The sequence below is a fragment of the Dermacentor andersoni genome, chromosome 6 (assembly GCF_023375885.2).
Source record: "Dermacentor andersoni chromosome 6, qqDerAnde1_hic_scaffold, whole genome shotgun sequence".
NCBI classification, from domain to species: domain Eukaryota; kingdom Metazoa; phylum Arthropoda; class Arachnida; order Ixodida; family Ixodidae; genus Dermacentor; species Dermacentor andersoni.
Genome location: NC_092819.1, coordinates 152,077,036 through 152,102,179, shown reverse-complemented (window position 1 = coordinate 152,102,179; position 25,144 = coordinate 152,077,036). Strand labels below are relative to the sequence as shown.

The window sequence follows — 25,144 nt, the reverse complement described above, 5'->3', positions numbered from 1 at the left end:
TTCTAGTATGACGATGGGATACTAAATATTTATTTATTACGTTCAACACCGCGAAAGAAATGTTTGCTCCACGTTTCAACATGTGTATTATGATGTGCTAGCTCGGCAATGTATCCCAAGACAAAAGTTGCATTGGAAAGTTTTTCCAGTAATTGTTTTCAGTGTGCTTCAGGCGCAATTTCGATGTGGTTCTTAAAAGAAGAAGACAGATAAGACAGCCATGGCCTAGATAACGGCAATGCTGCAAGTAATCGTGTTTACGTCTTCTTGATGCGCCGGACCGAAAGAAGACAGTTACGCTCGTTATCTCCACATTAAAGCAAAGTGAATTGACACATCCGTCTGACCCCCAGAAGCGCATCATTAGTAGGGTTTAGCAGTTTTATTAGACACATCTCTCCCTGCACTTGCTGACCGTAACATCAGCACACTCCTATAACTCTTGGGTTATCGACAGGCCTTCAAGTCGGACGACTTGGATGTGCGTTGCCTGCAGAGGAACCTTTTCCGACAGACGCTGTTGCATGGCTTCGCGGTGGGGTCCTGTTTACCGTAGAACCTAGGTAGAAAAGAAATGAATTACGGCATTTACATCGGATGTGCTAGAAGCGTGCTCTCAGATTTCTTTTTTAGCAAGTGAGGCTAGAATAAAAGCATGCAACAAACAACACGCCTTCGCTAAATTATTGATGTCAGTGACGGGTGAATCCCCAAGACGTGTCACTGGTTATGGAACCACAAGCACGTGCGAGCATACCACGGCGCGTGGTGGTTATGCGTTGTTAATTTTGCGCAGAAGATGAGAATAGCAACATTGCTGCCATCCATAACGACCCGTTTTCAAAGGAAGTGCTCATTTATTTATGCATACCATAAAATTCTGAGCAAGCGCCCCCACCCCCGGCACGGCGAAATCACTGGAAAAGTAGGGGGGAGGGGAAGCTATTCCGGAACGGCGCCAAAATTCAAGATGGCGGCGACATTTTCCCGCGAGAAAAAAAAAAAGCGCAGTGCACATGAATACAAAATTTTGTTTACATCTAGAAACATGAACTTGATTGAGCGAAAGATTCATGATTGCTATGTCAACCACTTTCAGAACCATCGAAAGACTCCTCCGAGTCAGTCGCAAAAATAAGTTCACAGCATTCCGCTTGAAGCCCACCCCGGTCTTCTGGCGCCACGGCTCCAACAACTGCGAGTCCGCCATGCGGGTCACCGTCCTCTGAGCCATCGATTGCGTTAGTAATGCTGCATTCCTTGAAGAAGCGTGCCACAGTCTCCTCGGCTACAGCAGCCCACGCCTCGGCAACAAAATCTAGAGCATGCTGGCGCGACGCTTTCTTCAGGTTTCCTTTGGGCGTCCTCTCTTCTTCGCGCATATATTCTTCCCACAAACACCGTAGGGTGGACTTGGAAGGCTTGTTCCAGTAGACGTCAGCCGGCTGCAGGATGCTAGTGCACCCCGCAGGTACATAGAGCATGTCGGTATCGTGCTCGTCAAAAGCACTCTTGGCAGCTCGCGTTTTATGGGTGGGCGCTTGGCCCAGTACCAGTAAACGCCGCACGTCAGCGACGTTTGGGCTCCAGATTCTTGACGGTCGCTCCTGCATCTTTTCCGATGTCATCCAGACATTTTTTGTAGCGGTGCGACGAACATTTGCTGCGAGTGAAAGAAAAAAGAAGTCAGCGTTTCGATAGAACGAACTTAGCGACATCGTGTGATTCCCCACTCCATTGAAAAAGAAAAAAAAAAAAAAAAACATTCTCACCTGGTATGCGAACGCTCGCGAAGACTCTGGCTGGTATTTTCCCGGTTTGTTCCTTGAAAATAACGAATGCCGGGAGTTTGTGGCCGGTGGCACGTGCGGCTAGGCAAACCGTGAAGCCTCGTCGGGCACACCCAGTGTTTGCGATCCGTATGGTGCTTTCGCCGACAACGTTGTTTGTCCTGTTGGCTGGGTTGTCTATTCGTACCATCATGTGGCCTATATTGGCGATACTGTACAATGAGTGGTCATTGCGCGGTCGCAGAGAGCTTGCAGCAGACCGAAACGCATTTGCTGCCTCCGAAAACTCTTCGGGCGTCGTCTGGCTCTCGTTCGTAGAACGGCGCATAGACACGCGGAATCGCTACTTCCATCGACTTATGTAATGGCTGGAAACTACGAATTTTCCAACTGCATGTTGTTGACTGCTCCGACAGCCTCTTCAGAGAGACGCCGTTTACTAACGACACGTCCTGCCGTTCTCTCCCACTCGAAGAACTCGAAGAGCGCATCGTCCACGCATTCACTGAAAACTGGGGCGCCGTTACTCAGCTTTCTTTGAAGTGTTGCTCTCCCGTAGTTTTGCTGAAGCAACTTCTCGAAATTACTGTCCCCTTCCTGTATCCGTTTGCAGTCGAGCTCGAAATGTCGAGACGTTTGCTGCACGTTTCTTCCGTTTTCTCGATGCCATTGTACGACCTCAACTTTCTTCGCCGCTGTGTACGCATTCCTCAGCATCGCGAAATTCACAATGCCAAAACAAGACGACAAACGGTGCGTGCGAACGAGCATGCGAATGGCTTGAAAGCAAGGATTGGATTGGATTAGCTGCTTGGACTTGATGGGGCTCACCGTTGTTGTTCAGGCGCGGCGCGTGATAAGGGCGCGGCGGGGCGAGGAGGCACTTTCCCGGAACGGCGCGGAAATATGAAATTCACCGTAAAGTTGGGGGGGGGGGGGGGGGGGGCTTGCACGGGTGGGGTCGCTTGTTGGGAATTTTACGGTATACCGGGTGCTTTTTTAACTTTAATAGAACGTTTAAAAGTCGCACCTAAGCACATGGCACAAATAGGTTCGTCGTGTAAGATTACTTGATGAGGCGGACCATACTTATACTGGAAAGCAAAATGCATAATTGACTGATTACTAAAATGTGACTACATTTTTTTAACAATTTAGCGCGCAAATCGCAATATACGAATTGAAGACAGCGACATCACAATGCAGATCAGCATGGAAAGAACTTTGAAAGGAAGACCACTTTTGAGATAAGCGCTGTCATTCGGCAACACTGCATTGCTTTACTTTTAAACGAAGCGCTTTCAATGCACTGAAGCTCAAAAATTTCTGGGAAAGCAATGTAATTCTTCGTCAAATTTGTGGGATGCCCATAATTTGTTCCAAGTACATAGGACTTTCCAAGAGGCCGGCTACAATTTGACAACTGCGATGTGTACCCTAAAATATTTAGTTTGGAAGTTTATCAGCAAAATTTTGACAACTAGTTACGTCTATTTTGGATTCTCATGCAAATAATTTCTGACTATGAGAGGGATAAAGCACAAGCAGTAAGTTTTTCTACATGCCATAAGTGAAAACTTTTTTAAGTTTTAGCTAACAAAAAACATTCTGTAGTATAAAAATAATATCGAAGTTTCGCACAATCGCATAAATAATACTGGTAATAACATTGCACACATCACTTATCATTAGACAAGAAGTTCGGAAGGTGTTACACCTTTGCATTACAAGAAGGCAAAAGCTTGCTCCACATTTGGTAGTACATGAAGTTATACACTCGCGGTTACATTGCTTCATAAGATATTGATTAGGCATTAAGGTACGCACTCGGGGCTAGACTCCTTACAAGACCTAAGGAGCCGCACAGGGAAGTGCACGTGTGGCACCACTAAGGCGCAGCGGCACGCGCTCCTCCCGCAGTGGCGCACTTGCACGGCCGTCGTCGCGAGCCTCAAGAGCATGCACGCTCCACCATCGTTCGCCGCAGACAACCGCCGCCGCTCCAACTGTGACGTCAATGCGCAGAGCGCGTGCCCCCACTTCTCTGTGCAACAACGCCTGGCACAAAGCAACAACTAAGTAGAAAATCCGGCAAACACTTAAGAGTGCTTACGTGTGCGAATGCGAAAGCATTACACCGTTCATAGACCTCGGAACGTCATCAACGTGCTCATTTTATAGACTCATGACGTGGCGCGACCTGCTCGGCATCGTCACGTGCGCTGCCCTATGACGCACGCACTAGCCAATGAGATGGCTCCCACGTGACGTCTGCAACCTTGAATACACTAGGCACACATTTAGTCAGAACCGTGGAGTAGCCGTGGCTTCAGGGAAGGACGCCGGTGGCCCGGGTTCGCATTTGCGAATAGTCATATCGAATTAGTAGACCGAATCAAATAGAACACTATTACATTCGCTATTCGAAAGCTTCAATATTCGCAAACCCCTACAAAAACCCACTTAATCAACAATATCAATTAATATTCATCTATTCTCCCATGTGCAACTTAAGAATGCTGACCATATATGCGAAAGGGTTCGATGTGAAAATCACATCTTGAAGGATAACAGAGGCTCGCCTGAATTGATGCTTGCTTTTCTCCTGCAAACACAGGCATGTCCTACCCGTGGTCATACGCCCTTGGCAAGGAATGAATGCGTTTTCACGTTTTACCGTGTCTTGGTGCCCACTCAGGTCACAAGCCAGCCACCTCTGCCTCAGCAGTAACGTTGAACTCGCCGATGTAAAATTGGTACACGTACTACTGGGAATTGCTTCGTCTGATCCCTGGGCTGTGCGTCACTATGCTGGCGCTGCGAGGCAATGAATCAACAGTGGTTGGCCCTAGCGAACTAAAACATGCCAGGTGGCTCATTGTGTTACTTCATGGGCTGTTGGACCCTTTGACGCAAGCTAGACGTACACACACACACAAAAAAAAAAACGGTTAGAAAGGTGCCTATAAAGGCAACCATTCATTGCTTAATGAAATCCACCTCATATCAAACGCACGTACTTAATTTCACATATTATTCGGCTTTCCAACAACGCTGTGAAAAATAAAGAAGGGCATAACGGATATAAGCTTTTCAGTCGCCAATTCTTCCTGTTGTAAGGCTGGCTTGAGCACGACATTCGATGCACAGCATCATATGAGATGAACTTTTTTAACCTAAAGCAAAAAGATATGAAATTTCAGAGCAACTATGCAGAGTAGATAGATGGATGAACGAAAATGTTTCTTGAAGTCCCTCGGTTCGCACGATTAGCGCTAAGCGGGCCGCTCCCACGTCGGGACAGAGAGGCCATGTCCCTCCCCCGCGTCGTGGGCCCGATGGACAGCCGAAAGCTCTGATTCAAGGTCCAAGCTGCGCAGAGCTCGGCCCCACTCTTTCTTGGTGGTCCCGACTCCCGGCACCAGGGGGCCACCCCAGAGCATGTGAGCAAGGCTAGCTATATCCTTACAAAAGCGACACGCATTGTGAGGGTGCGCGTACGGAAAGATGTTGTGCAGGAAGGGCGGGCATGAGTAAGTGCCCGGCCGTACACTAACAATGTGACCGGGCTACAACCCATTAACCTTTGCCTAATCACGCTTTACCTTCTGTGGAAAAGGTCTTGCGAAAGTGAAGATTGATCATGCGGTAACCCACAAGGTGTCGTAAACTCGTACGAACTTCCCAAACACGTTGTTCCAAACGGTTAAAGCATTTATCATCATCATCAGCAGCAGCAGCAGCCTGTTTAATGTCCACTGCAGGACGATTACCTCTTCCTGTAATCTCCAATTACCCTGGTCCTGCACCAACCCATTTCCACTAGCTACCGCGAATTTCCTAATTTCATCGTCCCACCTAGTCTTCTGTCGTCCTCGATTGCGTTTCCCTTCTCTTGGTATCCATTCTGTAACCCTTGTGGTACAACGGTTATCTAACCGGCGCATTACATGACCTGCCCAGCTCCATTCTTTTCTATTCATAATTAGAATATCGGCCATACCCGTTTGCTCTCTGATCCAAACCGCTCTCTTTCTGTCTCTTAACGTTATGGCTAGCAATCATCGTTCCATCGCTCTTTGCGCGGCCCTTAACTTGTTCTCAAGCTTCTTTGTCAGCCTCCAAGTCTCCGCCCCATACGACAGCACTGGTAAAATGCACTGATTATACACTTTTCTTTTCAATGATAATGGTAAGCTTCCAGTCAGGAGCTGACAATGTCTGCCGTATGCGATCCAACCCATTTTTATTCTTCTGTGAATTTCCTTCTCATGATCAGGGTTCCCTGTGCTTAATTGACCTAGGTAAACGTACTCCTTAACAGACTCTAGAGGCCGACTGGCGATCCTGTTCCTTTGCCCGGCTATTTAACGTTACCTTTGTCTTCTGCCTATTAATATTAAACCCCACTCTTACACTCTCCCTGTTAAGGTCCTCAATCATACGCTGTAAGTCGTCCGCATTATTGCTGAATAGAACAGGGTCATCGGCAAACCGAAGGTTGCTTGGATTTTCGCCGTCAATCTTTACTCCTAAGCCTTCCCATTTCATTAGCTTGAACACTTCCATGCACGCAGTGAATAGCATTGGAGACATTGTGTCTCCCTGTCTGACCCCTTTCTTTTCAGGTATCTTTGTGCTTGTGTAGAATTAAGGTAGCTGTAGAACCTCTGTAGATATTTTTCGAGGTATGTACGTAAGCGTTCTGTACAACTTGATTACGTAATGCCGCTATGACTGTACGTATCCCCACTGAATCAAATGCATTTTCGTAATCCATGAGAGTTATGTAGAGAGGCCTATTATATTGGACGGATTTCTCGATAAGCAAACTGATGGCATGGATGTGATTAATTGCAGAGTACCCCTTCCTGAAGCCAGCCTGTTCCCTTGGTTGACTAAAGTCCAGTGTTGCCCTTATTCTATTGGAAATTTTTTGGTAAATATTTTATATAATGCTGGGAGTAAGCTAATGGGCCTATAATGTTTCAATTCTTTAACGTATCCATTTTTGTGTATTAGCATAATGTTTGCATTTCTCCAGTTTGCTGGGACCCTTGAAGTCGACAGACACTTCGTGTAAAGAGCCGCCGCTTTTCCTAGCATTATATCTCTCCCCTCTTTGATTAAATTGACTGTTATTCCAACTCCTGACACTCTTCCTCGTTTCATGTCTTGGAAGGCCCTTCTGACCTCATCTCTAGCTATAGGAGGAGTTTCTGTGTCCTGTTCATTATCGCTCCGAATTGAGTTTTCCTGAATCCTTTGGGTACTGTACATGTCAGTATAGAATTATTCCGCTTCATTTATTATACCTTCGAGATTGCTGATGATATTACCCTGCTTATCTTTCAGTGCGTACATCTTGGTTTGCCCTATGCCAAGCTTCTTTCTCACTGATTTGAAGTTGTGTCCATATTTTACGGCTTCTTCAGTCTTTTTCACGGCATAGTTTTGAATAACACTTATTTTTGCCTTGTTGATCAGTTTTGACATTTCCCCAAATTCTATCTTATCTACTGAGCTGGTCACTTTCATTCTTTGTCGTTTCTTTATTAGGTCGTTTGTTAGTTAGGAGAGCTTGCCTACTGGTTGCCTTGGTGCTTTGCCTCCCACTTCAGTTGCTGCGTCTGAAGCCAAGCTGGTTACGGTTTCACTCATTAGCTCTATGTCATCATCATCTCTCTTTTCTAAGGCGGCATATTTGTTTGCATGTACCAGCCTGCATATTTCTGCTATTACCCTTACTGCCTCTAGGATGACCTCTTTCTTCTTGACCAATTTTGCACTTTCTCTCTTCAAATTGAGGTGAATCCTAGCCCTCACTAACCTTTCATCACTGCACTTTACCCTACCTACCACTTCTACATCGTGCACTATGCTGTGATCTGCAGGAAATATGAAGTCAATTTCATTTCTTCTTTCACCATTAGGGTTGTTCCAAGTCCAATTTCTGATGCTGTGCTTCCTGAAAAAGGTGTTCAGTATTGGCAGCTTATTTTTTTCTGCTAATTGTACCAGCATCTCTCCTCTATCGTTCCTAGAATTGGCGCCGTAGTTGCCAATTGCTTGTTCACCAGCCTGATTTTCGCCCACTTTTACATAGAAGACGCCCATTACTACAGTATGCCGAGCTTGCAATTTTCTCATCGCTAATTCAACATCTTCATAAAACTGATCTACTTCCTCATTATCGTGACTGGATGTTGGAGCGTATTCTTGTACTACCTTTAATCCATACCTCTTATTAAGTTTCTTTACGACTACAGCTGCCCTCTCATTAATGCTGTAGAATTCGTGAATGTTGCTCGCTATGTCCTTGTGGATAATGATTCTACCCCGTATTGCTTCTTATCTAGGAGACCTCTACAGCAGAGGACAGGTCCGTTATTCAGCATTGTATAAGCCTCACCAGTTCTCCTAATATCACTAAGGCCGATGATATCTCAAACAATGTCTGATAGTCCTTCAAAGAGTCCTCCTAAGCTTAGCGTCACCCGAGAGGGTTCGGGTGTTAAACGTTGCAAGGGTAAGTTTCTATTAACGGCCTGTCCGGACCCAGAGATTCTTAGCACCTTGTGCAGCGTTACATGTCCGACCACTGCCTTGGTCAGGTGTTGGGCAGCTGCTGGGGACTGAGGCCCATTGTGTAATTGAATGAGCCATTTGGGAAGGCTTGGCCGAATACGGCACCAGGAAGGCCAATTCTTTTTCTGGTGAGGGAGTGTCTTGTTGATGCTTAGTGGGCTTTCCTTATTTGGTTGTACCTGGATTAGTATAGCCCTACTCGCTCTCGGCATCTTTTGCAGGGGACAAGCGTCACTCGAAGCCTGCAAAATTATTTGTAGGACCAAGCAAGGACATAAGGCTTAGAAGCAAAAGATTCGTATACAAACAGCAAACTTTTTATTTGTACTTCAAAGCTTTCTTATACATGACTAGCCCAAACTTATTTGCAAACTTACTCGCACCGCTGTCTTAGCAGATATCTTTAGCATTTATGTGAGTCAGTCTTTCCTTTAAATATGCAAGTAGCGAAAGTGACCGTGCTTTATCAAAAAAGCTGAAAGTTAACCGAAATCATTTCGCCAGCTATAGACCGGTGTCTAGCTCGCCTGTGTTCTCAAACGCCTTCGAAAAAGTTCTGCATACTCGATTTTCAAGTTTCATATGCAGATGTAAATTGCTTACACGTTAACAGTTTGGTTTCCAGCAAAGTAGATAAGTTGAACTTGCACTGCTGGAGCAAAAAGCGTATCAATGTCAATTTTTCCTAGGCATTTGATTTAGTTAATTATAAAATATATGTAACAAAGAAGAGTAGCACAGCAACCACGAGCACATACCGGTAGCGATGGTACTGTGGCGCCCGCAGACTACTATTCTTCTTTACAATTATATACACCAGACGCGTCAGATAGTACTCCGCTATCTGAAGCTGCTCCTCATGCCGAGGGATGCCGCCAGCTCGCCCGCTCCTTTTCCACCGAGGACCAGTGGCAGCAGCAAGCCCGTCAACCTGCCGACCTTTCTGCACCAACTTTTTATCCTGGCTGTCTCGTATTGCTTCGGATACCCGCTACCTCACCCGGCCTCTCCGCAAAACTTGTCGCAAAATACCTAGGGCCCTTTCGCGTACTGGAGTAAACGTCCTCCGTCATTTACTTCGTAGAGCCCCTCACGCCATCGATGGTCCTACGCCATCGCGGCCGCGAACTTGTCCATGTCTCTCGCATTAAGCCGTACTATGACCTGCACAACTGCGACTACTACGACCTGAAGGCTTCGCCTTAAGCCGCCAGGATGGCGCCTTTTTCTGTGGAGGGCGATTGTGACGGAGAAGAGTAGCCAGCCTTCGCCACAGCACCATCGCTACCGGTATGAGGTCATGGTTCCTGTTCTTGGCCGAACGCTTGTGACTGCTACACATTCGCCTGCGCCCATTGCCAATAAATCTCTTAGCATATTCTTAAAGAAATTCAATTGCTATGGTTTAAGTGGACAGGGCTTATGACTTAATGGCTATTATTTATCCAACAGACATGAGGTCGAACAGATAAGCAACTCTTATTCCGGCATGAGATTTGTGCTGTGCGGAATGCCTCAGTGCAGTACCTTAGGTCCAATATTCTTTAGCATCTACCCTTATAACATTGTAAATATTAATTGCGACGCCAAATACATCCTCGGGAGACGTGAGGCGTTTCTTGTCCCACATGTTTTATTTATGGTCACTCGAACGTAGACAACCATAGGACCCTTCGATCTTGCCCAGATGTTCGATCCTGCTCTCTCGCTGGAATGCACGGATCTGCGGAGGTGGCACTTCGTCGTCATCGTACAAACGTAGACAGCTTGCCATAGCGCCCCCCCCCCCCTCTGTCTCTAGCGAGAGAGCCAGGATGGGAACGAGCGATGTCTATAGACCCTCTCACTGTTTACAAACATAGGCCGTGGACGGTTTTCGGTTTTGATCTTTGACGTAGCCCGCTAAATATAGCGGGCAAGAAAGGCACTGGCTGCGATATTTACTAGCAAGAGTGCATTAAAATCTAAGCGCACAGATTTTGAAAACATTTCCTCTCTACATAAGAAGAATTTTACAAGTGAATCTTGCCCTAAGTTCAAGAAAATGTTTTGTATTTGTCTTGAGGTGTAATGCGCATGTATTCTATTTCAAAACATGCACATTACACCTCAAGACAAATACAAAACTTACTTAAAAACTCGCTTTGTGTTTCGGCGTAGTAGACTGATAAGGCCCGTGACCGGAAGTTTCTTGCGGGCGCTCTCTCGCTGCAGTTATCGCGCGGGTGAAACCGTGTATAATCCATTTCATGCGTAGCCGTCAACGCTGGAGGCTAGAGATACTTCTCGCAGTGGCTTCGTTCGCACTTGGCTATAGTTCGATGTTTTTGACCGCAATTGTGCGCAACTGTTTTTATAGAGGCTCAGTATTGAATGAAACAAGTTGTAATCCTTAGAAACAAATGCTGTGGTATGCCACTGCTAATGATTTGTTTCAGATCATTGCTGTTTTTCTTTTTTTTTTTAGGGGGGAGGGGGGGGGGTATTTGCAACCCGTAGCGGAGAGCCTCACGTGCCTGCTCGCGCGAGCAAATGCGGATGGCGCGCGGCGAAGCTTGGACTGAACGCGCCGTGTGATAACGTTTCTTGACACAACTTCCTGTGTAGCTTCTTTAGCGTTGACTGCTATGTATGGAACGGAGCATAAGAGCCATGGGTAGGTCCCGCAGTGGTGAAGTGGAAGCACCTGGCGTTCGTATATCGGTTGTTGTCCACGATGATGGTGTCGGTGTCGATAAACGCCGGAGATGGACACGTCCTCGCGCTCATTCAACGGCAATACAATGTGTTTGGGGCAGCGCTTGATGACCTTCAAGGATCCATTGTATGGCGGTTGTAGTGGTGGCCGGACTGCGCCGTGTCCCCGGAGGAGTGTGTGCAATCATGGAGAGCGCGACTGATGAAGGATGGCCATGTATGTTGGCAGGATTGAATAGGATACACGTCTCTCATGGCAACCTTGCGGCGACTGGCACTGTCGCCAGCGTCGAACGTTGGTACCAGAGAAGGCTCGAAAAACTCTAAAAAACCTTAAGGCGGTGCCGAAAACGCACTCAGCTGACGAGCGAAGCGCGTCAGTCCTCATCGCGCTGCAAAGAACAAGGACAAATGGGAGACGCTCCGTCCAGAATTGTCGTGACGCCATGAGCGAGGCTTTAAGCTGATGGTAAAGTCACAGCCATGCCATTGGAGATTGGGTGATAGGCTGTCGTCTTGATGTGGCTGACACCAAGCAATCGGGATAAGTTATCGAAAAGCGCGGAGTCAAATTGACTAGCTCAATCTGTTGTGACAGTCGAGGGAATTCCGTGTAGGCTAATGCACACGGCAATGAAGCCGCGCGCGATGGACTCTCCTGTGATATCATTGAGTGGTAGTGCCTCAGGCCATCGCGTGAAGCGATCTATGGATGTCAATGTATATCGGCTGTTCTTGGATGTGGGGAAACGGGTCGACTAAGTCAAGGTGCCCATCACTGAAGCGGGAATCAGGAGGCGTGAAGGTACCGAGCGGACGCACTGCGTAGCGTTGAACTTCGGTTTTCTGGCGCTTGAGACAAGTGCGCGTCAAGCGGCGGACGTCAATGTTCATGCTTGGCCACAGGTATCGCGTAGTGACGAGGGGTTGAGTAGCACAGATACCAGGGTGCGACAAGGAATTCAAAAGGCGTCAAAGACGCTGAGCCAAAATGACGGTGGAACATAGGGGAGAGGGCAACCCGTACAAATGTGGGAAATCAAGGGTATAGCGCAGCTCGGAAGTTGCACTTCTTCGAATTCCATGGAGTTGCCTTTCAGTCGTAGGATCTGAAGTTCCTTGTCCTGTCGCTGTGCTGCGGCCATGGCTGCGAAATCCAATGGTGGGCCGGTTATCGATGGTTCCACTGACTTTTATTCGGGATAGTGCGTCAGCAACGTGGTTGTCCTTACCAACTATATGTCGGATGTTGCTCGTGAATTCCAAAATATAGGCAAACTGGCGGATCTCGCGTGGAGTGCGAGCCTAGTTGGTAGTGGTCGAAGGTAGTGGCCGGTGAGAATGTAGAATTCCCGACCTTCGAAGAAGTGGCGGAAATGTTTCACGGTTAAGTTGGCCGCCCGCATTTCGTCACTGAAAGTGCTGCATCTACGCTCGGCCTGCGATAGTTTTCGTGAAAACGCAACTGATTGCCACAATCGATTGATGCAGTACTGCTCCGACGGGGACGTCCGAGGCGTCCACCGTGACTGACGTGGGGGTTCGGGCTTTGTATGCGCGAGGAATGGCGAATTAGTGAAGGCTTCCTTGATGGAGGTGAAAGCTATTTCGGCATTGTCTGTCCAGGCATTGCCTGTCCTTCGGTTTCGTGTGACCGAGCAGGAGTTTGTTGAGTAGCTGCAACATGGAAGCGCAGTGAGGAATGAAGCATCGGTAATAGCTGGCAAGGCCAAGGCATTCACGCAGTTTTCTCGTAGCTGATGGTCGTGGAAATTGCATTATGGCTTCCATACGAGCTGCAGGAGGAAAGAACCTGCGGCAATCCACGCGATGACGAAGGAAGTCTAATGCGGAAACACCAAACCCGCTCTTCGGTCCGTTTATGCCTAGTCAATGTTTTCGGGGTCTGGCAAGAGCCTGATGTAGCTGGAACTCATTATCTACTTCTGACGTCCTGAAGACGAAAATATCGTCGATGTATGCGAAACAGCAGGTCAAACCACGAAAGACTTGGTTAACAAAGCGCTAAAACATTTGTGCAGCGTTTCTTAGGCTTACTGGCATATGTGTAGGTATTCAAACTTGCCAAATGCTCTTATTATCAGTCATCAGTACGTCGGTAGGCTGGACAGGTATTTGCTGGTATGGTTTCACTAAATCTATTTTGATAAATACGATGCAACTATGCAGCAACGTGGTAAAATCCTGGACGTGTGGTATGGTATAGCGGTCCGGTAGCGTCACTTTGTTAAGAGCGCGGTAGTCAATGCATAACCTCTAATCCCGTAATGGCTAGGGCCCCATGCGTAGCGGTGATGACCATGGACCACATTCTTGCTGCGCAATCATGTAGCGGGCAGGAGCGAGGCGATGAGGACGTGCTAGAGCTTGCGCTCCTACAGTCACAATATCATGCCTGATATTCTGACGTATTGGGTCTTCCAGAGAAGGAGCTCGGAACAGATAAGAAAATCCTTCAAAAGCATCGACCACGGTGGGGAGACTTTGGCGTGAGCTCGCACCAGACGCAAGGGTAGTAAACGTGATGTCAGCCCTTGAAGCATTAGGTGCGTTTCAGAATCCAGGAAACGGTTGTGTCGGAGGTTTACCACAAGTTTGAAATGCCAAAGAAAATTTGCACATATATTGGGCACGGGTACATCGGTGATTAAATGATCCCCCTAAACGTGCGTCTCAAGCCTACCTCAAGTATGACAGACTGCTGTCTATAGTTCTGTATGGCCGATCCGTTAACAGCAGTGACAGGTGGCGTGGTGTGCAGTCGTCAACGGTCCTCCAGCGTAGGAGGAATACCGGACACTTTAGAATCAGTGTCGGTCTGATATCAGACCTCTGTGACACAGTCGGCGACGTGGAATAAGCGGCTTGATATCGGGCCAAAAGCACTCATCACCTTCAGTCCGTGGTCCATACGTTTCCACCAAATGCACAAGGGTGACGGCTCTGGCAACCGCTTGCTCCATATAGGTGGTGGTATCAACACACATTGCAAGAAAGAATTGCCGCCATTTCGCATGTGGGACTATGGCGTTTATGTGGTGAAGCGCTACGTCGTCGGTCAAGTCCGAGCAAGTTGAGCTCTGCGATAAACTGGTCTACATTGCGGACGAGTCGCTCGTCAGCGTCAAGAAGGCGATCCAAGCAGTCGTCGCGGACTGGCGTTCTCGCGTGATGAAGCACGTGGTTTCTCGATGGCAGATAGTATTTGGGTACCGACTTCCATAATTTTGTCGGCTGTGTGTGCCACTGAATCGAGGAATTCGGAGGAGGACACACTCAAAATCATCCGCACCTGCTGAGGCAGTCGCTGCCGGAAGACTTTGAATAGAATCGACGCTCCCATTGCAGCAGTGATTGCCGATGAGATGACGCATGTCACGCAGAAGCTCTGTGGGCTTTCCACCACCGAGTTCCCCCGAGCTGAGCAGCTTCTGCAGCTTACGTTGTTTAGTCTCATTTGTTCGCCGTATGAGTTCCCTCTTTAAAGTGTCATACGGGTTTTCAGGAGGCGAAAGCACAGAATGTCCCTGACGATGGCAATGACAGCAAGCGGTAGGGCACCTATGACGTGGTCGTACCCTGCAGTTTGCGATGTTACGCGGTGTCATCGGAAAGTGGTTCGACGCTCAGAAATGAGAGTTTCGAGGCGGATTGCGACAACTCCGGTAATTTGATATTAGCGACGACAGGGTCCAATGCCTTGGCATTCAGCAGGTGTCGTTGAGTGGTGATGTGTCCATGATCTGACGGAATGGACCATACTAGAGGCTTTTGCTGTCGTCACCCGGAAAGAGATGAAGGGATCAGCAGGCGGCGCGTTGCCATCCGGTGACCGGGTCACCACTTCTCGGGAGACCTGAGGCATTTCTTGTCTTACATATTTTATTGATCGTCATTCGAAAGCAGACATCCACGGGACCCTGCGATCTTGCGCGGATTTCCTTCTCTCCTTCTCACTGGCTCGAGTGTCCGGAGCTGCGTCGTCCAAACGCTGACAGCTCACCATAACATCGCATATTCACACGTGTACTTGTTTATGTTTTTCAGGTGACCGCTTGTCACCGCCTAACAAATGTTATCGCACAGCGCAGGACGCGATTGCATGTGTTGGAAGTGTCTTGAATGTTATCGATGATTCCATCCGCTGTCTGTCACTGAACCTTGTGTAATCTGATTGCATGTATGGGCGACACGAATGGTGTAGAGCCATGGGGAAGACATGCGGGTCCCAGCGATTGCTCTGGAACATTCGACCACTGATGTATAAAAGCCGACGCGCTGGACCCGCTGATCAGATTTTCGGCGATCGCCGAGTGTGTTTGCCGCTGTCGCGGTTGAGTGTAGTCTGCTTTTGAGGGCGCAAGCGCAAGTTCAACCAATGAAACCCTGGTTTCGTTAATCACAGTTTTGCTGCCTTCTTCACCGTCACTACTACGTGACAATGCTGATCATACCACTATGTCTTTCTCAGGGCAGGATTTTACGAGCTTGTGACAGCTTGTGATCGTACAATAAAAATACCAGAGTTACGGTCAACAGCAAATGTCATGCATGTTAATGAAAATAAAACAACAGCTGCTATTTTCGGAAACAAAAATTTAATATTTGAATTTTTATCAAGACCTGGTACTGAGTATTCGCACTATGTTCGGCCACAATTATTTCCAGAAATATGAGCGGGAATCGCCATGTAAGACATGTCCTGGCAAAATTAGCTGAGGTGAGAGTAGTAATTGGTGGGTTTCGATACTTGCTTCCAAGTGAAATCAAGCTTCTCCTTTATCACTCCCGCTTTAGCTCTCGTGTAAATCCTGATCAAATACACTTTCAGAAAAAAGGTATTACGCATAACTTCAAGTCGGATTTAGTGGCATCTACTAACGTTTAGTCTGCTGTTCAGGAATAGGTAAAGTATACCAGATATACAGTTATACATTACGCAGGAAATTATTCCTGGACCTTCTGAAGAATCTAACAAATTTGCAATTTTAGTCAACTTAGGAGTTAAGAATTTAAGTTATTCCACACATCTTGCAGAAAAATGGAGGTAGAGAGTACAATTAAACTCCAGAAAAGAGCGCTTCTCTTCCCTCTCTTCTAAACTGCTATGACCTTAACAATTTCGACTTGTTAAATTTTTCATATCTGGATATCGGCAAGTTATATAGTTATGCTCATATATTTGGACTACTTAGTAATTGCTTCTATTAAGCAGTCTGCCTCAGTGTCAGGTCTTTACTTTTGTACCTGCTTGTTTCATTTCATGTTATGTGGGTGTTCGTAACAAGTAGATTATTATACATTTTTTTCTTTCTATTCAGTGTATTTGTTCTAGCTATTTATTACTGGATAGCATTGAGAACAAAATTTTTAAAAAATTCTTTGTATTTCATTTTTCTATTGCGCAGACTGCAATAATTGATTATAAATTTTCTGCAACTAAGTATTCGCTATACAATTCCATTCTTAAGCGCGCATGCACTATCATAGCATCTGTCTGTTAAGCGTCAAATTTTCCTTTTTGCTTACTGTAGTGCTGTTACCACTCCGAAATGTTCTACAGGGCTGTAAGCTAGTCACGCTGTTTTAGAAAGTAGATTTTTGTCTCAGTTGTTCTTTCTGTATGTTGACCGAATTAAAATAAGCTTCATTTGATACCAGACAACTCTTCCACCTGCGCAGCAGCTCGCTACACTAGATTCATCGAGGACTAGGTCGAACTGCTCTAACATATGACTATAAGCTAACTAGCAGCTTATACATGACTAGTGCAGGAGACATTAACCTAAAATCAATGCTTCGCTTTTTTCAACATTTCCTTTGTTTCTGCTGAAGGCATGCACCTCCTTACGTTAAGAGTCTCTGTTTACTTTATTCTACCTTATTAGGACCCAACGCCTACCTTGTTGATGCCCTTTTTGCTCCACATCTGAGTTGATAATTTTATCTGTACTAGTGAGCAACGCTATGCAGGCTGCCAGACGCCTGAAACGCTGGAACACATACTGTGTGATTGCCCGGTCTATATGACGGAGCGAAGGACGTTGGAAAGGTTCCTAGCCAGCGCTGGCAGGCAATCACGGTAGGAGGAAGCTATCCTCGGCCCATGGCCTCATTCACTCTCACTCACTTTTCTCAAAATTCTCACTAACTTTTTTGTCTGGCAATACTATTATTCAACCTATTCCACTTTCACCGGAAACGGTTATATCGGACTAACGGTTGCAACAGACAAACTTTGGGGAAAAGTTTTGCTCAGACATCGCAAGTACAACGTAGTTAGCTGCAGTGATGCGTGCGTGTGGCAGTGCACTGCACGCAACTATTATCTGGCCACTTGCGGAATTTACGAGAACGCCCTCTTTCTTTTTAAAAGGCACGAGTGCACTAGCGACAAGCTTTCCGCAACGCCCGCACCGGTGGAGAGTTCAAGTGTCCCGCACGCAAGCGGGCCACCGCCATCCACCGCTCCCGGCTCCGGGCAAAGCAAGCGTCGAAGGTGCCGTGTTGGGCCGCACCAGCTGCGGAAGCGAAGCCGTAGAATACGGCGCTCAAAGTACAACTGCCGTCAATCGCAAAATGCACATTTTTGAGAACGCGTTATATATAATTTGATCAATTCGCGCAAAAATGAAAATACGGTGCATTGCTCGGCGTGGGCTCCGAGTTGAATGGGCCTCGTACGCGCATCTATTTCGTGCTACACAGCCTTGACCGTGGTCGTCGCTTGCGAAGAAAGATAAAAACGAGACATGGGTTTGAAATACCGGCTACGCGACTCACAACATTTGTTGATGGTCGGGGCATTTTGGCGCAGTGTGGCGCAATTTTTAACAAATTTCACGCTTTTGGCGCAGAAATACACAATTTTTATCCAAATGGCGCAATTGGCGCGACTGTTACACCCATGATTACTCTAACCACTGATGTAATCTGAGCGCAACACATTTACATTCTTTTTCTATATAGCTATTTGGACTGTCAGCTCCACCCCACTTTTTTTATTTTTCTATACATTATTTTTACAAATTACGTAGTGCAGCGGGCACAGTTCTAGTCCTCTAAATGCGTTGCCCGGAAAGTCGTCATTACTTCCCAATAGAGCGAAGTGCATAACGGTCTTATTAAAAAAATATGGTTCAGCTTGAATTACCTTATGCCACATATTAAATTTACGATATGTAGGCCGTGAGTTCTCAGGTTTTCGAGATAGGCACCACTTTGGTTATATGAACCCGTGAGACTCGCAATAAATGCGCCCTTTTCCTCCAGTTCATTACCAAAACCTGGTAAGATGCATTGAAGCACAAGTACAACTGGACCTTCAGTGCATTTCGTTCTATAGCTTGGGATGATATATCCTGAAGCTAGCGTCATCCTGAGAATTCGTTCCAATTCAATACGTATTGCTAACACACCGGTTGAATTCGAAAATTGCGCTAGCACCTCAGTTACTGCTGTACGTGCCCTGATGTAATTACCTAGAAACGTAATTAGCGAAAAACTGTTCATCAAGTGATTATGCGCTTCTGTTTCCCGCGCAGCTATGTCCGCCCATTCTAGTTATCTTGCTCTACGATTAAATTCTGCTTTCTGCTACATGCGTTCTTTTTTATTATTTCTGTGTAGCCAAAGAAACAGTAGTCTCAACTACAGCTAAAACCTAAGCAATGCGAAGCATGCTTGGTTTTGCAGAGAATAGTTCGGAATCGTAAGAGCGTTCTGCAGCGAACGGTCACCGCTCTTTCGACACCTGTATTATATGGGTCATTCTGACAATGTATGCATCGGCACATACATGGGCGTATGCTCAGTGTCACTTGGAGCAGCCTACTCTCGCGCTGTACACGTTTCGCTGTATTTTTCTAAGCAAATTGATCGTTATGTATGCTGACATGGATACGCTTACTCAAACAGACCGACAGAAGCGATACGGGTGTACGGGTTCCTTATTCAAAATTTAGATGGGGGCTCGTAGATGTCGCGAAATTTAACGGCAGCCACAATTGTCGAGCGTTGCCGTGTTACTCGAAAGGGGTCGTATACCCGTGCGAAAAAAAACTGGTTTCAACTAACGCCTCCTAGAACCATTTTGGGAGGTGTTGGTTTAGCTCGTCCAGAATGCTTCGCATTAAAACACCTGGCAGTAGCCAATGCCGCGTTGATGGTCGTGCTGTCATCTACCGTTCGAGCATTTTTTTTAAGTTTTTTTTTTTGTAGTGCCATTTTCCGTCGCGAAAAATACAGTGCCTTGTGCAATGTAGACGTACCTGTAGAACTTGTCGAACAGCTTGTCGTCGAGTTCCATTTTGTTTAGCAGGTCATCCCATTCGGCTGGCTCCAGGGACTGCATGCCGAACTCCGCCTTTGCCGCGTACTCCAGATGCCAGCGAGGCTCTCGTGGGGGGTCCACGTTTGCCTCGGTCAGGTTCATCAAGTACGTCTCGTGGTCCAACACAGCCTGCGCCAATTACAGCTTGTGTTATTGGAAACGGCCTACGGCAATGTGGCCCACAGTTGTCCGCTTTAAGGCGAAATGTCGTTCAGCTCTATTTACAACTCTTCTAAGGGCCTTGACCAGTGTCAGCTGCCACGCACGTGTTTAACCCATGATCATATTCATCCTAGCACGCTCTGGTTGCAAGATGGATGCGGAGAAGACATGAATATCTTATTTTGTGACTGCGCTGTAGATGCCGTTCGCTGTTCATGTAACTCTCTTGCTCCTTTGTTTTTCCTCGAAGAACACTTCATTGCCAAGAATTCATTATTGTCAGACAGCCTCAACAAAAGTATCCTACAGCATTCGCTTAAACTTTCTTAAGTAGTCAAGCAACGCGAAGTGTCAGCAACTCTCAGTACAGAAAACAAACTTCATAGCCATATACAATACTGAATATGTCTAACTTTATTTACAGATTTTGCCCGCTTTGTGTACACCATAGGGAGGGTGCTTTGTGTGCAACCTTCTAAAAAGCGCGTCCATATAGTATAGTCGTAAAGATGCTCGCAAGACTTGAAAGCTATTTTTGTGTTCATAACAAAGGGGTCGAGTGCGACCAATGGTTGTCCTGAGATACCGGAAACATTGCCATACTTCCATCCACTGTAGGAATATTTTTGACAAAATTAGCGTTTTGATAAGAGGTAAATGTGGTATAATGTGCTCGCTTGCGTAACGTTGGCAATACAGTCTTTTTTGGTGTGACAAATTTATTAGATTCACGTGCCGCAGGCCCAGTCAAGTTTCTACATTTAATTATTGCTGCATTAGTAGAGCCAATTAACAATCGTAATAATATGCCGCTTGTGCTAATTTTTGTTACCTTGCTCGAGCTTTAGAGGAGCTTTTTTATCTGGGAACATTGGTGGGACTTGGAAAGTAGTGCGAAGTAGACTTGAAGCAAGTTGCCAGACAAATTCCATGTACAGACACGAAAACCTGAAAAAACACCAGCGTGCCTGCTGGGTGGTGCAGCGAATACACGGTGCGAGTTCCCGCTGCAGCCCGAGTTCGAATCCTCCGCGGTTTATTACTTTAGATATGGACTGTTTCTTTGAATATTCGGATAGTGTGCAACCACAAGCTACCGAAAAAAAAATTGAGTAGGTTATATCAAAGACGCAGTTGCCGCGGTGTACGTGAAAGGTAATTTGCTTGCGGCAGACGATGTATCGGCGATGTATCGGCAATAGGGCACTGAAATAGCGTAACCAAATAGTACGCAAGTTGAATTTACGCAATGCATTTTAATGCTTACACGCCTACCTTATTGTTACAAATAGTGGAGGGGGGGGGGGGGGGGATGAGTCTGACGGTCTAAGTTTGCAAACGTGCTCGCTCCCAATTTAGTGGACCAGCTTTAAAAGACATTTCACGTCAAAAAAGAGCCCGGCTTGCGAATAATTTTTTTTTTCGTTCTAGTTCAAGCAACATGCTTTCATAGATGTGCTGGGTCCTTAAGACTGCTTGTATAGACACCTTCAAGGTGCTCATTCGTGGAGAAATGCTTTACCCAACGATGTTGCTCAGTGGCCGCGACGTTTGTGCCGGTGAGCTCGAGGTCTTGGGGTCGGTCTCGGTGAGGACGGCCACATTTCGGCGGGGGCGAAATGCAAGAACGGTTGCGTGCTAAGCTTTATATGCGTAGGCTAAAGAACTCCAGGAGGTCGAAATTATTCCGGAGTACGTGCTCCACCATGTCGTACCTCATAATAGTGTCCTGGTTTTGGCACGTAAAACAATTTAACGTTTAATTTGATTTTAGATCTGTTACCCTGTTAGGTGCTAGGTGTCCCTAGAACTTACATGCTTACTTAAACGAAGTTTCCTTTGTGCGAAGTCCTTTAAAGCCTTTGAAAAATGTTTCACCTGAGTAAAGTCAGCGTAGGGCACTAAGGGCAGCCACTTGTTTTGTAAGAACTCGTTCGCGACAAGATCGCGCCGGTATAAAGACATCTCGTCAAGTTGCCTACCGCAAGCACGGTTCGACGACTCCAGCTCCTACGCGTTAAAAAATCTCGGAATGTTCAGTCAATTCTTGAAAGCACGACAGATAAACAAAAGAATCACTTGATCCGAATACTCTAGGATGTTAATCGAATTGGCCTTAAAAGCAGTACCGACGGGATATTTCCGGCCCTTGGTCCGGGACCTTGCGTTGAAATCGGATAAAAATACTGAAAGCCTTAAAGCACCCTAAGTAGTTTATTATAGGAGATTTTCTACAGCCAGTTATGGTTGCGTTTCCCAGGAAGTGACCGCGTGATGAGGTCACGATGCAAAAGGTGGTCACGTGGGAGCAGGAAATCGCGACGTTTGGCACTCGCTCTGGCTCGCTCGGTGACCTCCGATGCTCTATGTGACGCCCGATGCAGCTGTGTAGCGGACGATCAAACCAGCTGGGGTGATTATCGATAAATCATGATGTCCTGTTTCCACATAACCATCCTCAGTGTCATGGCATCATGACACGGTCGCTTCTCATGGGAAACGAAACCGGCTGTAGAAAAGCTCTAATATTTATTTATTTAGGATTCTGTGAGGCTTGCTGGTGTTTTGCCAGTGTTTCTAGATCTAGGATCTTCACATACCGCAGGAAAATCTAGATTGAAATTGCGCGCCAGTACTCGTTCAATTATAGCAAGAGTAAATCATGTTTCACTTAGTATGCGAAAAACATAGAAGTGAAACCTGATTTACTTCGTATATATGGTTTCTGCTTAGATGCGGCTTCTGTTAAGAGGTCCCAAAGTAAACGAACAATGTTTCCCTATGTTCATTAGAGTGAAGTTTTACTGCACTTTCACAGTGTTTTCATAAATATCGCGACACCGGTTACTCGGTTCTTAACCTCGCTATGCATGTTATTTATTGAGGACGACAGAGAGAGACGGGGACCTTCACGTCAATGAAACGGCATATTTTCGTGCCACCACTGAAGCTCTTAATCTGAAGTTATATTAATCGGTTGACACCTTCCCAGCGCGACTCCCACTCTCTCCCTTCGGCAATCACTGCTGCTCGTTCCTTTCAGGTTCTCATTCGAGGGATACTGCGAACATTTTTATTTAATTTTGCTAATCTGTATGGGCCATGACTGTGCTTTTATCGAATTTAGGTGGTACCTACCCACGTGCTGTTGGCGTAGTTTCCGTCGACGACGTACACGCGGTAGGCGGGGTGACCCGAGTTGAACGTGGTGGTGCTGGGCGCGACGTAGGCTACTGAGAACGGCCTCCTTCCCCGGTAGTGCTCACGGGCAGGCTCGTAGAAGAGCTCCAGTTCATCTTTGTGCGTGTGCCCGAAAAACTGGGCCCGCACCGTCGACTCGTACCTGCACGCGAACACGAGACGCGCGGGTGTGCCCTGTACTATTATTCCCCCACGTGCCAAGCAAGCTGACATTTTACGCGCAAGCGTAACCGGCCAGCTCTTCAAGTCGGCGGTGTTTGTCTGAGGCAGCGAAGCAAGCGAACGAAAAAGGCGCCTGGAGGTGAAGGAAATCAAGCGCCAGGAATAGTACGAAGGAGCGTGCTCGGCGCGCGGCAAAGTATATCGCCAACTTGGGGAATGTTGAACGAATTGCGGAGGAGGGTGGTAAGCTGGGTTGACCTCCTCTGGCAGTTGCTACTCGTTTTCTTTGCGATGCACCCATAGTTGGTTCGTCTCGTGGTAACGTCGTCCTCGCACGCCGCGCGCTGTGTGTGCAAGTGAAAGCGAGCGGCGGTGAGCCCACGATGGCGGCTCAATCTCGCGTGCGCTGGAGGAGGAAGCGCGCCGTATTCCGTCGCATGCATTGCACCGTGGTACCAGGGGAGGGGCTGGAGCGGGATCGTTGTATTCCGGCCGCGCACGGTCGCGCGCGCTTAATATTTAAAGCGATCCGCGTTGGGCGCACAGTCTAGGTGGACCGACGGCTGGTAGCTTTGCGTACGCTTTGTTCTCACCACCGAGTTTCCGTTGAAGCGCGATGGACAGCACGAAGGTCACTGCGCCTTCTGCTGCTGCCACGATTCCTCAAGCCACCGTTTTGACAGCGACTGTCCGCAGTCAATTTTCACAACGGGGCGTTCTATTCCGGCGGCTGCTGCGTCCGGCGTGGCCGCTCGAGCCCCGTCTCGAATATTCACACGTGAACTCCTTTATCTTTTACGAGTGAGCGCTTTCACCGTCTACGAAATGTTATCGCTCCGCGCAGGACGCGTCTACATGTATCGGAAGTTTCGAGAATGTTATCGATGCTTCTATCCGCTATCTGTTGTCGACGAACCTTGTGTAATCTGGTTGCACGCATGCGCGACGCGATTGGCGTAGAACTTTGTGGAAGGCACGCGGGTCCCCGCGATTACTATGGAATTTTCGACGACTGATCTATCAAAACCGACCCGCTTGACTCGCTGATCAGATTTTCGACGATCGCCGACTGTGTTCGCCGTTTTCGCTGAGTATTGAGTGTAGCCCGTTTTTCTGGGCACAGGTTCGCCCAATAAAGTTAGTTTTGCCATTCACAGTTTTATTGCTGTGTGCTCAACCGTCACTACCACGTGACAATACGATCTATGATGCGGACACCGTAAGGGTCAGGGCGCACAGAGGGCCGATAGCGTCGTGTGCACTATAGCACCCATGCCCTCGCGCGTCATCCACGTTCAGGCAGCGAAACGTCACTAACTTTTTTTCTGCTACCACGACGCATCATTTCTGCTTAGGCGGGACTGCAAGTCCTTTAGCTGCTGACTCTATACAGGGTGTCCCAGCAAACTTGCACCAAGATTTTAAAGGTACCCAAGAGCTCTAGACAAATCGCGCCGACTGCATAGTAGCCGTAGTCGTATGTGCTTACGGCCAGTATTTCTTTAATTACGAAGTATTACTTGATAAATTACTTTTAATTAGTGAACTGTTTAATTATTGCTTGAATCGCAAACATATCAATTATAAAGTTGTAGGGCACCTTAAGTAACCTCCGAATCAAGCATTTATTTGGTGCTAAAGTGGTCCTGGTTGTTTTCTCTATGAAAAAGCGAAATCCGGTGAAATACGCGAAAAACGAAATAGATGCGCACTCGCACGCCGCTATTCAAGCGCCTACAAGCAACAATTGAAAGATATAAGGCTGCACTCTCTTATCGCCGCATCGTACAAGGCTCCGCTACGCTTATCAATGCGTCAGCGGCGTGTTATCTCGATGCCGCGACCATCACATAGCGTGAATCGTTGTATCGAGCTGCCGCCACGAGTAAAGCCGTGTATCCGTGGCTATTCGCTTGGGAGCGCTTGAGTAGCGGCGCTCTAGTGCGTATCTATTTTGTATTTTAGACGTTTCGCACGCTTTTGTTTTTTCTCGGAAAAACCAACAAGAGAAAGCTGAGCACTAAACAAATGCTTCATTCGCAAGTTATTTGAAGTGCCTTACAACTTGGTAACTGATATGTTTGCGATTCAAGCAATAATTAAAAAGTTCGATAAATAAAAGTGATTAATTAAGACTTTCTGATGAAAAAAGAAATGCTGATCGCAAGTACATACGACTATGGCTAATATG

At 46.9% G+C, this 25,144-nt stretch overlaps 1 protein-coding gene across 1 annotated transcript in view; it reads right to left on the bottom strand.

The window, feature by feature from the left end:
* Positions 1-367: 367 nt before the first annotated feature.
* The window catches only part of LOC126523488 (sphingomyelin phosphodiesterase-like), a 124,248-nt gene continuing 99,471 nt past the window's right edge, over positions 368-25,144 (bottom strand). Inside the window, exons 11-13 of the mRNA XM_050172093.3 lie at positions 22,729-22,933; positions 19,367-19,557; positions 368-559 (exon numbers count right to left, since the gene is read on the bottom strand). Coding sequence (XP_050028050.2) covers positions 448-559; positions 19,367-19,557; positions 22,729-22,933 — 508 coding nt within the window. The 3' untranslated portion in view covers positions 368-447. The remainder of the gene's footprint in view (positions 560-19,366; positions 19,558-22,728; positions 22,934-25,144) is intronic.